Below are 14219 nucleotides of genomic sequence, written 5' to 3'. Positions count from 1 at the left end.
ACTTCATGTCTTACGTAGCATATTACTAAGATCATCACAGTTCTTGCTGGTTTCTGTAAATGATCAATTCTCAGCCTGTTTTATTTCTCAGTTCTGCCATCTTCCATATCAAACACTACTTGTGGGAGAGGTGGCTAAGCTCACTTCATGTGAGAAAATGGAGGAAGTACTCAGAGAACGCTGCTGGTGGTGGTCTTCAGCCTCTCTGCCTCCACATCCCCCGTCAAGCTCTGCCCCTCTTGTGTTCCACTTGAAGATACAGACTTTGGCATCTTTTGGCTGAGAATATGGTATAATCCTCTGTGCCATTTTTGGTCATAGTTTTAGAGGACAAAAATATAAGGATAAGTTTAGGGATTTCTGTTGTTAAAATCTTACTCATTGCAGAATATTGAAAATTGTGTAAATTTTAAACAAAATCTACCCTGAACAATTGTTCACCATCTGGACGGTTGCAGGAGATCAGACCTCTTAGGGATATCTTCTTGAGCTGATGGAAGAGTGGTGAGTATGGTGCAGTGTTAAGCTTTCCTATAATACAGTCTCCAACCATATCAGATTGTCCCAGACTCCTGGAATAGAATCATCTACCTTTATACTAAGAAGGTTGGGAAGACACCCAAATCTGCATGCGGCACATGCCCAGGCCAACTGAGAGATTTGTGCTGTGAGACTTAAAATTCTGTTGAGGTTGTTCAAGATGAAAAGACATGTCAGCAGGTCCTAGGGTGGCTCCATGTGTGCTAAGTGTGTCCATGACAGGATCGAGTGGGATTTCCTTATTGAGGAGCAGAAAATCATTGTAAAAGTGTTGAAGGAACAAGGAGAGTCAGAAAGCTAAATGAAAACATGAAGGCTTGAGTAATTAAAATTTGAATACTCTGAGTTTGTATTAATAGACTGAAATTTTATTCTTATGCTTGCATGGGTAAGGTAACTGACCCACTAGGTTATAAAAAAATTTTAGAGGTAAATTTCAAAAGCCTTCACTTTGTGTTAGGAATTTAATTCTAACTCAAAAAAAATTACTTTCTGGCTGTCAAGTCAAAGGTAGTAAATCAAGGGGATGATCTCACCCCATCATAGCAGTTAGGTTCCCCAACTTTTTTTTTGCTTTTTGCTTTTTCTATGCAATGTTCACTATTCTATGAATTATCAGCTTCTTTCTTTTGTGTACTTTTGAGAACCTTTCCTTCTGTGGTTTTTATGTTCTTATCTGTCTTAATGATTGTGAAATATCCACTCCATTACAATCAACTCCCTCCTCGCCCCCCCATTCATACAGTGTTATCACTTTCCCTACCATAGAGCAGACGTCGGCACAAAATGGATCCTGTTTGTGTTTTGGATCTTGACTTTTGTTTTGGAAGAATAAAAAGGATACTGCTAAGGTGGTGTTAGCCAAAGAACAGCCAGGAAGATGAATGTTATTCCTTGAAATTTTTGCATGTGACCTCATTAGCACTGTTTCTAAAGGCAACATGTAATACATTGAACTTTTAGAAATTCTTAAAGGGAGTAGAGCAAAACTAAGAACATGAGACACCCTGGGAATACAATAATCCGATCAGGAAACCACTCTTGACACATGTTAGTTGTCGTTGCTAGTTGTCCCTGTTAGTTGTCCTTGCTAGTCTGCAGCTGTGCCCAAGCCCTATGTATCACTGTCTTCTGCCTTCCGCCCTGGATTGGTTTAATGACATATATTCTAAACACAGTGCCATCTACGGTTGATGTCTCCATCACCATCCAGTAACTCACAGTAAATATGTTCTTTGTTACTTACTTTTCCTGTTACAGTTCCTCCTTCTGCCCCCCACTGCCAGATCCAAGGATCCCAGGATATTGGGAGTGATGTCGTCCTGCTGTGTAACTCAGAGGAAGGCATTCCTCGGCCAACTTACCTTTGGGAGAAGCTAGACAATACCCTCAAACTACCTCCAACAGCCACTCAGGGTATGTACAATACTGCTTGGTTTGTCATGTTTGTTTGTTAATTGTCTGCCTATTATCCCAGAAAATTGCAATTCTGAGATTCACAAAGTAATTTCTATAGATTGAGAAATAGCACTCCATATTTGTAATTGCTGACAAAGCTTTCTAGATCACTTTGTGTGTTCAAGTTTAAAGGAACTATGCCATTTTATTTGTTTTCTGTATGTTGCCTTTATGAAATACATCTGACCTAGGGGTAATGATATATGAACATTCTGTTCCATTAGAGTGACGAGCTAAATGCTTCCTACTTCCCAACTGAAATAAAACTGCCTATTTTAGTGTGAAAAACATTTGCATAGTCTCAAGTTTAACTAGAGGAGAAAATAGGAAAGTACACAGGAAAAGGGCTCTGCTCACAGAAGATCCAGAAGTGGATCATGCCAGCTACAAAAGATGGAGATTTGGGTGCTACGGATGACTTTCTATATAAACTCAGCTTCTAAATCTTATCTTAAAGGAAATATCCTTTAAAATTGAAGATATTTTATAAAATAAAATGAAAGATAATTATAGAATTATATATAAAAATCTTATGTGACAAGAAAATAAAATTCAGACTTCTTGAATGTTGTGTCATATCCAGTACAGAAAAGGTATCATGCATTGTTCTTGGCAAATTTACAGATTTCTTTTTAAAGCTTGATTTATTTATTTGAAAGTCAAATTTACAAAGATGGGGAGAGACAGATACTGAAAGATCTTCCATGCGCTGGTTGACTCCACAGAGGGTTTCAGTGGCTGGGATTGGGCCAGGATGAAGCCAGGAACCAGGACTTTCATGTGGGTGCATGGTCCCAAAGACTTGGGCCATCTTGTGCTGCTTTTCCTAGTGATTATAGTAGGGATCTGGATGAGAAGTGAAGCACCTGGGACACAGACCACTGTCTATATGGGATACCAGTGCCTCAGGTGGAGGCTTTAACCTCTGTGCCTGCTCCTACAAATCTTAAATGTAAAGAGTTAGATTTCACTTTTTGTTTATATACAAGAAATTGAGTCAGCATATCAAAGAGCGTTAAATTTCCATATTAATTTCATAACACTATTCACATTAACCAAAGTATGGAACCAATGCCAGTGTCCATCACTGAAAAAAAGGTTAAAGAAAATGTAGTGTATATATACAATAGGATATTATTTATCCACGAAAATTCTGTCGATTGTGACAACATGGCTGGAAAGTTTCTGTGGAAACATTTATGGCATTTACAACTACAAATGAATACCTGAACATTTGAATAACAACCTGTAAGTTAAGAGCCATCCACAATTGTTTCTGTATAAGCATATATCAAATTTCTTCATACCTTCTTTGCAACTTGAATATTCTTTGCTTCTTTCTTAAGTACCAAGAATAAAAAAAGATGCCCAAAGTCTGAATTGATTATCAGGTTATCTTTGGGTTATTGTATCTATTGTAAAAGTACAGTGAGTCTGATTTAAATTCACCTCTAATACCTGTAGTAATAAAACAGAAATCAAAGCAAAATAGTATTTTCTGAATGACTTAGATGAAGCTTTTATATGCAGGATGAATATGTAAGCCTAGTATATAGTATATTGACTATAAGTAATAATAACTTCAAGTTGAGAGTAGCTATTAAATGCTCAACTACACACATAAAGGTATAGCTATACATGGATATATTAATTAGCTAGTAATTTAATAGAATTTATACATCAGTGATGAAAAGTGTTTTTTTCCTATCATCTGTTTTCCTGGCTCAATTTTAATGTTGGATTACTAAGCAATCTTGTAAAATGTGTTTCTGAGCTTTTCATTTCTTAGTCTTTGATGATTTCATAGAATGTGTGTGTGAGAGCTGTGCTTTGGTCTGTTTTGTTGGTAGATTCTTTACTACTGATTCAGTTTCTCTAACAGTAGAGGTCTGTTTAGATTTTCTGTAACATCCGTACTTTTCTGGAAACTGTCTCTTTGCACCAAGTCCATGCATAGTGAGATAAAATTGCTTGTTTTCTCAATATGAAAGCCTGTGAGTGTTTTAAGTATAGGTTCTGGAGTCAGAGATATGATGCTGAGTCCTGGATCCAGAAATTTCTTTGTGTGGCCTGATATTTGCTTTTCTTGTTCCTAAAAATAGAGGCAATCATAGCTTCTACCTCTTGATTGGCTAAGAATGAAATAAAAACACAAGTGAAATTTTTGTAATGGCACTGAACATGTATGAGCACTTACTAAACATGCACTTTAATTTATCATAGATTTATGAATTTTTAATGCTTTGTTGATTTCTCATAACTGCTTATGTGTGCCTCCCCTCTCTATTTTTAAGGTTTTAAAATCGATCCTTTTTTTTTTTAAAGAATTACTTTATTTTTATTAGAAAGTCAGATATACAGAAAGGAGGAGAGACAGAGAGGAAGATCTTCTGTCTGATGATTCACTCCCCAAGCAACCACAATGGCTAGAGCTGAGCCAATCCAAAGCCAGGAACCTGCTGCCAGGAGCCAGGAGGCTCTTCAGGTCTTCCACGCTGGTGCAGGATCCCAAGGCTTTGGGCTGTTCTCCACTGCTTTCCCAGGCCACAGTCACGGAGCTGGATGGGAAGCGGGGCTGCCAGGAGTAGAACTGGTGCCCATATGGGATCCCAGTGCATGTGAGCCAAGGACTTTAGCTGCTAGGCTACTATGCCGGACCCAAATCTGTCTTCTTAAACACAGCGTTTCTACAAAGATACTTCATTAAAAATGCATATTACAAAAAGAATACAAGGATTTCAAAATTTTTTGCACATATAATCTTACCTTTTTCTGTGTTTCCACCAAGTTTTTGTGGTACTTTTGTATCGTTATGTAATTTCTGTTAATAATCTATTCCACAAATATTTGTTGAACACTTAGTATGTGCTTCCCACTCTTCTAGTACCTGCAGATACCTTGCTAAGTGAGAAGGCTATTGTTCCACTTTTAGAAATTAAATTCTAGTGGGTGGAGTTTGAGTATTGTGAATTAGTAAAATGTATAGTGTGTTAGAACTGTGTGATAAGTTCCAGAAGGGAAAAATGTATCCAGGACCAAATAGATGAGTTGAAGGATAAGGAGCTGCAATTTTAAATATGTTGGTTGAAAGGATGATATCCTAGCAAATATTCAAAGATGATGAAAGAATGGGCCTTGTGAATATGAAGGCTGGGCAGCTGAAAGTCTCCTAGCAATAATGTGCATGTCAGTTGCACAAACAACAAAAAAGCTGGTGTTTGGAGTGACACGAGCAAGGTAAACAACAGTAGGAGCTCCTGTGTTTAGTTGCCGGTGCTAGGATATATTGATCTGTTGCATAGGAAACATGTATTAAAATTTATTGTTTTTTTAAAAATTATTTTTATTGGGAAGTCAGACATATTAAGAGAGAGGAGAGACAGAGAGGAAGGCCTTCCATCCGTTGATTGATTCCCCAGGTAGCTGCAATGACTGGAACTGTACCAATTCAAAGCCAGGAGCCTGGAACCTCTTCTGGGTCTCCCACAAGGGTGCAGGGTCCTCAGGCTTTGGGCCATTCTCAACTGCTTTCCCCAGGCCACAAGCAGGGAGCTGGATGGGAAGTGGGGCCACTTAGATAAGAACCAGTGACCATATGAGCTCTTGGTGCATGCAAGGTGAGGACTTTAGCCACTAGGCTACCATACTGGCCCGAAATAGAACTTTCTACACCTCAAAAATTTGATTGAAAAGACTTTGGATAGTATACTTAATGCTATATGATGTTTTAAATTTCTCTTTAACCTTGATACACATATTTATAACATAGATATAAATATTGTTATAGTGAGTTATCTTTGATAAGTTTTCAAACATTTCAAAAATTTTTCAATAGGTATTTTTTGTTAAAATTTGCTTTCAATTTTAAGTCATCAAATGCCTATTTCATGTTGAGATCATTTTGTGTATTATTAAAATATACAATTTTGTCATAGTATGTTGGTCCAAATAATAACAAACCATGCATTTACCATTGTCTTTTTATTATTTTTTTTTAAGATTTTTTATTATTATTGGAAAGCCGGATATACAGAGAGGAGGAGAGACAGACAGGAAGATCTTCCATCCGATGTTTCACTCCCCAAGAGAGCCGCAAGGGGCCGGTACGCGCCCATCTGATGCCAGGAACCTGGAACCTCTTCCAGGTCTCCCACGCGGGTGCAGGGTCCCAAAGCTATGGGCCGTCCTCGACTGCTTTCCCAGGCCACAAGCAGGGAGCTGGATGGGAAGTGGAGCTGCCGGGATTAGAACCGGCGCCCATGTGGGATCCCGGGGCGTTCAAGGCGAGGACTTTAGCCACTAGGCCACGCCGCCGGGCCCACCATTGTCTTTTTAACAAAATAATTCTAAAACTTAGAAATGATTCACTGTTTATTGTAGCCTTTCATTGTTACATAAAGTATAGAAATCAGATGAAAGTGCATAATAATTTATGATTTATGGATTTTATATGTTGTCTGTAAAACCTGAAGATTAATATCTATTGGAAATATAGGCTGTAGACATTTTACAAATTTCTTGACTTAGTATTTCTCATTATTCAGAAAACTATGTAAATTTCTCAAGAAATGCCAGAAAGGAATTCCTACATGCAGGCATTACCAGCACTGTACTGAGTTCATTTGCATGCACTATGTTATTTAGTCTTCACAGTGACCCACAATGAATGTGCAGGCACTTGGTAGCTGCAGATTACAGGCAAGGAAACTAAACACAGATTAAGAATGAATAGCACGCACAAGGCCACATAAAACTAGTCGCAAGGACATAAAACAGCAAACCGGGCTGTTTGACCGTACAGCACATACTATTAGTGGATGCACCATTCACTGGGAAGTTCAAGGGATTCCGGAACTAATGAAAAAGGAAAAAGTGGAACAGGCAGTTGGATTTGTTTCTAACAAGGGCATGCCAGGGCAGGTGCATAGGTTGTGTGGCATACAGGGCTTGCTGTGAGCTGAAACTGACTGGGGTTTGAAGTCCTCTGAGCTCTCCAATTTTTGTGGTTCCACACAACAGAGCTTCCCTCATTCTTTAAAAGAAAGAAGATCAAAAGAACATTTATTCACTAACTTCATTTCAGCAAATTGCTCCTGTGCCAGAGCAGGCCAAGAGAACTGACAGATTGAGGAATGAGCCCTGTTAGCATGCTTTGTGACTGCAGACAGCCTGGTATTTGCTGAAAAGTTGCTCCCATCTCTGCTTTGCCTTGTTCATGTAAACAAGCTCTGTTTTGTCCCTGGTTAATCCTCTCCTATCAATGCATCTGTCTTGTTCCCTGATTGCATTCTGAGTGAGCTCTGCCATGGTATGTCGTCCTCATTTGTTAGTACATTCTGATAGCAGCAGCTCATGGTGTCTGCGTCTGTAGATTCAAAGGGAAGCACGGTGACTTCACCTTTATTTATTTATTTCAAAAGCCTTTCTAATGCAATCATCCTTAACTGTTTATCTCCATTTTACATGCCAGAATGCTATGTAGAGCAGCTGTTTAAGATTTCAAATTATCTGCAGGGGCATGTCAACAAAACTGCCAGGTTTTTGTGAGCTGATCAAATTCCTAGAATTTCAGAGATTGTGGGGAGTAAGTCAGAGAAATAACAGCAACAAGGTGTTTAGATTGTGGATTGATTGCCCAGAGATTATGGTTTTCTTGCGTGATAAAACTTGGGCATGTGTTGAGTAGGTAGTTAGGCAGATGGTTTAGTTTATAATACTAACAGCAGTGGAACATTACATAGTTAGGACATATTTTACAAATGTACCCTATAAGATGCTGTGTTTTTAAAATGCAATATGGGAAATTAAGTGTGTGTTTGGCCATTACAAGTGTTGGACTTGGACAGACCTAACTTTTTGGATTGCTACTTCTCATGTGCTGCGTGATCTTGAGCAAGTTACAGTGCTTCTGAGATTTCTCATTTTTAGGGCCAGTGTTTGTGTGCAGCAGGTTAAGTAGTTGCTTACAGCACTCACATCCTATGAGTGCCGGTTCAGGTATTGGCTTCTTTGCTTCTGATCTGGCTCTCTCCTAATGTGCCTGGGAAAGCAGTGAGATGACACAAGTACTTAGACTCTTGCCACCACTGTGGGAGACTCAGATGGAGTTCCAGGCTCCTAGCTTGGGCCTGGCCTGGCCTGGCCCATCCCTGGATGTTGTTCTGCCTATTTAGGAAGTGAACCGGCAAACGAAAGTTCTCTTTTGTCTGTCAATCTCCATCTCCTCTCTTTCTCTTTCTGCCATTCTGCCTCTCAAATATAAAGGAATCTTTTAAGAAAAGTTAAATAGGAATTTAGAACTCAAGCTTGTTATAAAATTACATGTGTAATATTTAAGGGTCTTCATGCAGTTTATGTGATACATAGTTAACACAGAAGAGAAGGTGGTTCCTTTATTTATGAATTGGTCACCTTTATTTGTTGAGCACATTCCTGTGTGCTGAGTAATTTCTGAGGTTGGTGGTATACTGGTGACAAGACAAATGCGTTGCCTTCTCTTAATGAGACAAGTAGGGAAGCAATTACAGTCAGTGTGAATAAGTGTCAGCCATAGAGTGTGAAGGATGCTAGCGGAGCACATGGCAGGGATAACTAATGAGGGCCTGGGAGATCTGATAGATCGTGGGCCAGGAGAAAACAGTTACTCTCAGACTAGCCCGAGCAGCTAGGTAAATTCACTGAGCTGCCCCAATTGAACACATTTTGAAAGCCTTCTGACTTTTTATTTTTTTAAGAAAAGCAAATAATACACAAATACAAATCAAGTAATCACTGGGTATATTGAGTTTTGTGTGTGCAATACAACCCAAGTATCCACAATTTCAAACACTGTACTCAGAATAAGTAAATTCTACGTAGACTGTGATTTAACCCTTTAAGTGCTTCCATTACAGAGCAAAACAAGAACTATCAACAACAAAAAAATTAAATCGCTCCTTTTCCTGTCCAGCTTGTTGAAACTGATTCAGATTGATTCAAGTATGCAATTAACACAGTGATGTGATGTTTGAAGGCAGAGCAGTAACCTTGGGAATTCTTGATGCTTGAATCTTTCGGTGATTTTTCTAAGATACTTGGGCCAGCTATTTGTTCTCCTCCCCCACCCCATGGCCCATTTGATTTCCCAGGGTCTCAGTCCATGCCCCTCCTTTGCATTTTCCTGGCTAGTGCTTACCTCATTTATTATAATTGCTTGCCTCCTTCTGTCATTAGTGTAAGGGACCGCGTTTGTCTTGTGTTATCATCCTCAAAAGATACCTAGCACAAAGGAAGCGCTCACGAAATATTAATGTATCCAAGGAATGAACCGATACAGACTGTCCCGCTGTGATCAGGTGTATTTTTCCTGACACCACTCTCCACCCAGGGCCCTGTTTGAGTGAAAAGTTGCCAGGAGAAACCACTTAACTAAATTTTACTTTCATATAAAAAATGTCAACCTTGGGTACATGTAGCTCCAAGTGTTGCCACAGGCATATTTGGGCTTTATACTAGATTTTACTGAAGGTTCTCCGCTTATGCCATTAGGAAGTTTTTCTGCTTCTAAATTTGCAGCTGCTTTGAATGGTTGAGATGACTTGGATGTGTTATCCTTCCTGGCTGAGGGAAGTAGTGAAGCTTAGAGTTCAGAGGGAAGACAGTCCTCCATCCTGCTCTAATTTCACACATCCAGGTACGCGATATTATCAATATAAAGCTTCAGTGTCCTCAGTTATTCAGTGGTATTCATAGTAAAAATACTTGTTAGGGGAGTTGTGAATTGAGAGACTACATACAATAGCTTATCCAGTTCTTGGGCAAATAAGTAATAACTATTAACAGTGATTTTTGTTAGTGCAGGTCATTTACATTGTATAGAAATGAATGAACTATACTAATGTTGCTGAATTAGTAAAATGTGAACTATTGAAATCCTTCTTCAAAGCCTTGGATATGTTGTGTTTGGACTTACTAATGGAAGGACTTACTAATGGTGACAGCCTTGGCTATGTCTCCTTTGGATCAGCTGCTTTTTCGCACCAAAGCCAAGCCGCTCCCAGGCAGTCCTGAGGCAGTGATTGAGCCCAGTCAGGCCTGTTGCTGCAAAGTCTGGGACTCCCTCGGTAGTTGACTCCAGCTCAAGGGCTCCCCACTTTCCTGGTGGGAACTTCAGTGAAACTGCTCTGTGAGGCTCTTCCTATGCCGTCTTATTTTCTTCCCTCCTGGCTTCACGGCTCTTAGTCCTGCACCAAAGTCCCAAGACTCCCCACTTTGGCCTGCTTCCTCTTTGTTTCCTTTATTGGCATCTCCTGAAGTTAGTCCCATTCTTGTGTTGTTACCCGCTTTTTGGAAAGAAAGAACTACACAAACAATTGTAATTGTTGCTGGAAGGGACTCACAAACTATAATGTAAAGCATAATGTTTTATTGACTCCATTAAGTGTAAAGGTCACTGCATTTTTTCAGAATTAAAAATTTATATCAAATTCTGTAGAATAAGCATTAGCTACCATTCCTCATGGAAAATTATAAACATTTAGGCTTTAATGTGGAATGTGCAGACTAAATTAAGAATGTATTTATTTATCTTAAAGGCAGTTACAGAGCAAGGCAGGAGTGATAGAGAGAGAAACAGAGAGAGAGAGAGATCTCCTATCTGCTGGCTCACTACCCAGAATGGCCACAATGGCCAGAGCTGAGTCAGTCCCAAGTGAGGAAATGGGAGCTTCTTCCAGATCTCCCAGTACTTGGGCCATCTCCCCCTGTTCTCCTGGACACATTAGTAGAGAGCTGGGCGGGAAGTGGAACAGCTGGAACTCAGACCTTTGCCTGTCTAGGACGCTGGCACTGCAGACACTGGCTTTACCAGCTGCATCCCAGTGCGGCCCCACAGAGTAATTTTTTTCAGATTGTCATTGTTTAGAAGAATCTGTCATGGTTCCAGATATTCCAAGTAATATGGTGATTTTAGTCCTTAATGTTCAAGAACACCACATTTCTCCCTCAAAAATAAGACAAACAAAACACAGTAATGGCTGTCTGTAGTCTTGTATTCTTTGGTATTCTTTACACAAACTCCTCCTTTGATTGTTGTCTTTGTGACAGACCAGGTTCAGGGGACAGTGACCATCCGGAACATAAGTGCTGTGTCTTCAGGTTTGTACCAGTGCGTAGCTTCTAATGCCATCGGAACCAGCACCTGTCTTTTGGATCTCCAGGTTATTTCACGTAAGTAGGTGAAATTATGACTTCCACTCTAGGGCTGAAACTAAGATATATATTAAACCTGGAAGTGAAAAATCCTGCTTATTTGAAGTTTTCTGAAAAACTGATTAAAAATCTTTTGGTTTTAATTTTTGTTAAACTATCTCATAAACGTCTTAATGTGCTTTTTAGCCTCCAGAATATGATAATCACTGTGGAAAGGTATCTTCCTTCTCAGAATCATGAGACTCAGACCAGTTCTTGTGTCATAGTACTATAGATGCCAAACCTTTATACTAATTTAGGACCAATGAAATATTTTCTTGTATTTTTAACACGCCCTCATGTCTGCTCAGTTGTTGAGCAGCTGAGCTATGGCCAGGCAGGTTGGTCATTTCTGGGATATTTGAACTGTACTTGCAAAGGGAGTGTTGAGGTAATGAGTTAATGAGGTAGCCCACGGTTGATTTGTGATTGCCAGGGCTGATTTGTGGCAGATCGGCCAGAGTAGAAACATAGTATCTGTCCTCTATTTTCTTCTACTTGTTGCACTCTTAAAGTTGTGAACTGCTTAATGATTTGTTCATTCTAGAGATGTTGAGAGCTTACATATGTAAGTCCTAGCCATTGGAGATATAGAAAGTTAATTAAGTTTTAACTGCATGCAGCACTTTGAGCAACACATAAACTATTTTGAGCAGATTCTTCAGTAAGCTGTGTGCTTGTAGATTGTGCTGTTATATGCTATTTCACTCCATTTCTGTCTGTGTGTTTCTTTTCTTTAAAAAATACCTTAAATATATTTTGCAGCCCAACCCAGGAGCATTGGACTAATAGCTGGAGCCATTGGTACTGGTGCAGTTATTATCATTTTTTGCATTGCACTAATTTTAGGGGCATTCTTTTACTGGAGAAGAAAAAACAAAGAGGAGGAAGAAGAAATTCCTAATGAAATAAGGTTTGTCCTGCATAGCCAATATTGCTCTTCGTTTATGAAGTTAATATTTCTTTGCTAATCTTAGAACTGTGATGGTCAAGACAATTGAAGTGAGCACACCATCGTGTCATCTCCTACATGCTTTTCTTCAGTCTTGCCTAACTTTATTCACTGGGTCATGAAAGGTAACAACAGATGAGACAACCAGGAAGAGACAAATGAAGAGTTCCCTTATTCCTTCATATGTCTCCAGGGTCCATGGGGATAAAGTTAGTTTAAAACATGTGTTTAACATGGACATTTATAACAGAAAGGAGCATCTTGAGAGCATACCAGTCCCTGTACACAAAGAACATGAACACATTCAGGAAGCAACATCAAAATGGCTTGTAAAGAGCATGGGTCATGAAATGCTACAGAGATCCAGGGGTTCTGGACCAGCCTCAGATTTCATCAGGTCATGTCCTTGTTGAAATGCTTTCATGACTTCAGTCTCCTTTGTATGAGTCGCATGGCCTGTAGGAACTGACTACACCTGCTTGCCTGGTCTTCTCTCACCCTGCTCTGCTCACTTGGCATTCCAGTCTGTTTTGTGTTCTCTCATGCCTCACTGCCTTTGTACTCTTTCTAGAACACGTGCCTTCCATTTTTTCCCACCTGTTCACTGAATTCAACACTGCCCCAGACATCACTGGCACACAGTTGTGTTCAGTTCCTTGATGTGAAAGATCAAGTTTGATCTTTAAGACTTGCAAATGCTCCATTGATTGATGGCCCCGTTGAAATGCGTTCTCTTTTCTGCCCTGTGAGACTGAGATGCAGAAGGAAGATTTTCTTGACCATTGTCTCAATGAGAATGGATGCCTAAGCAGAGACCATCTGGTGGCATTTGTGTTTGCTTCCATAGTAGCAAATGTGATACTCTCCTATTATCTTAGCATGAAAAAAGGAAAGAGTTCTGGTAGAAGGCTAGGATAGATCTCAGGTAAATCTAAAGAATTCTAATGATAACTTTTTTGGTTTCTTCCAGAGAAGATGATCTTCCACCTAAATGTTCATCTTCTGCCAAAGCATTTCATACTGAGATGTCATCCTCAGAGAACAACACATTGACCTCTTCTAACACCTACAACAGTCGCTACTGGGGCAACAACCCCAAAGTTCATAGGAATGCGGAGTCTTTCAACCACTTCCCTGACTTGCGCCAGTCTTTCTCCCTCCACTCAGGCAATGCCAATATCCCATCCATCTATACAAATGGGAACCATCTGGTTCCAGGTCAACCTAAGACTTTGGTAGTGACAGCCAACAGAGGGTCATCCCCGCAGGTCATGTCCAAGAACAATGGCTCAATCAACAGGAAGCCACGGTCTCCACACACACACTCCTACACCATCAGCCAAGCTACCCTGGAGCGAATTGGTGCAGTACCTGTCATGGTGCCTGCTCAGAGTCGAGCTGGATCCCTGGTATAGGACATGAAGGGATACTTGTATTAAACAAGAATAAATGGAGTTTCCTGTGCAGAGGAGAGACTGGGACTGGCAAATGCTGGGAGGGCAGCTCTCCTCATCATTATATTGGTAAAAAGCACAAAGAAGAAGATGGTATTACCTGGCTGCAATGATGTATCAAATGGATTGGAATGCACCATCACAAAAACTTGTTTCCCCACCACAGATATGTTATGATTCTGTTCAGTAAGCTACATCTCAAAGATGTGCCAAGTCAAGGAAAAAGATGTAAGAAAAGTGCTTAAAACTCCAACTGCAGCCCAGATGGACTTGTTTTGTAATTCATGCCTAACTTAATATCTCTGAACAGACTAAAGTGCCAGATGGAATTTAAATAATGAGATTATTTGAAAAGATAGGTGTCTTTAGAGAGATAATGAGCAGCCCTATCATATGTTATGCCTCTCCCTGTTCTCTCTTTGTGTAGAGGGCTTACTGACAGAAATGGCTAATATTGGTCCCGACAGGGTTTGGCTCTTTTATGAAAGAATCAAAACTTCACACAAGCAGAGTTGAGTAGGAATGGGAGAAAGCAAAGGAAACTTCTCTGAAATGACCCTTCATATTTATTTATTTATCTGTCTCTT

General features: G+C 39.8%; 1 protein-coding gene across 6 annotated transcripts in view; it reads left to right on the top strand.

The window, feature by feature from the left end:
• The window catches only part of IGSF11 (immunoglobulin superfamily member 11), a 253913-nt gene extending 240269 nt beyond the window's left edge, over positions 1–13644 (top strand). For 5 of the 6 annotated variants that reach the window (XM_058661927.1, XM_058661926.1, XM_058661924.1 and 2 more), the window contains 4 exons: positions 1801–1956; positions 11083–11205; positions 11992–12139; positions 13149–13644. In XM_058661927.1, coding sequence (XP_058517910.1) covers positions 1801–1956; positions 11083–11205; positions 11992–12139; positions 13149–13593 — 872 coding nt within the window. In that variant the 3' untranslated portion in view covers positions 13594–13644. The remainder of the gene's footprint in view (positions 1–1800; positions 1957–11082; positions 11206–11991; positions 12140–13148) is intronic. The other variant, XM_058661925.1, reaches the window with a different exon arrangement.
• Positions 13645–14219: the final 575 nt, after the last annotated feature.

This window comes from Ochotona princeps, chromosome 3 (assembly GCF_030435755.1).
Source record: "Ochotona princeps isolate mOchPri1 chromosome 3, mOchPri1.hap1, whole genome shotgun sequence".
Classification (NCBI taxonomy): domain Eukaryota; kingdom Metazoa; phylum Chordata; class Mammalia; order Lagomorpha; family Ochotonidae; genus Ochotona; species Ochotona princeps.
Note: the sequence above shows the minus strand (reverse complement) of the source record. Positions and strands in the feature narration are given on the sequence as shown.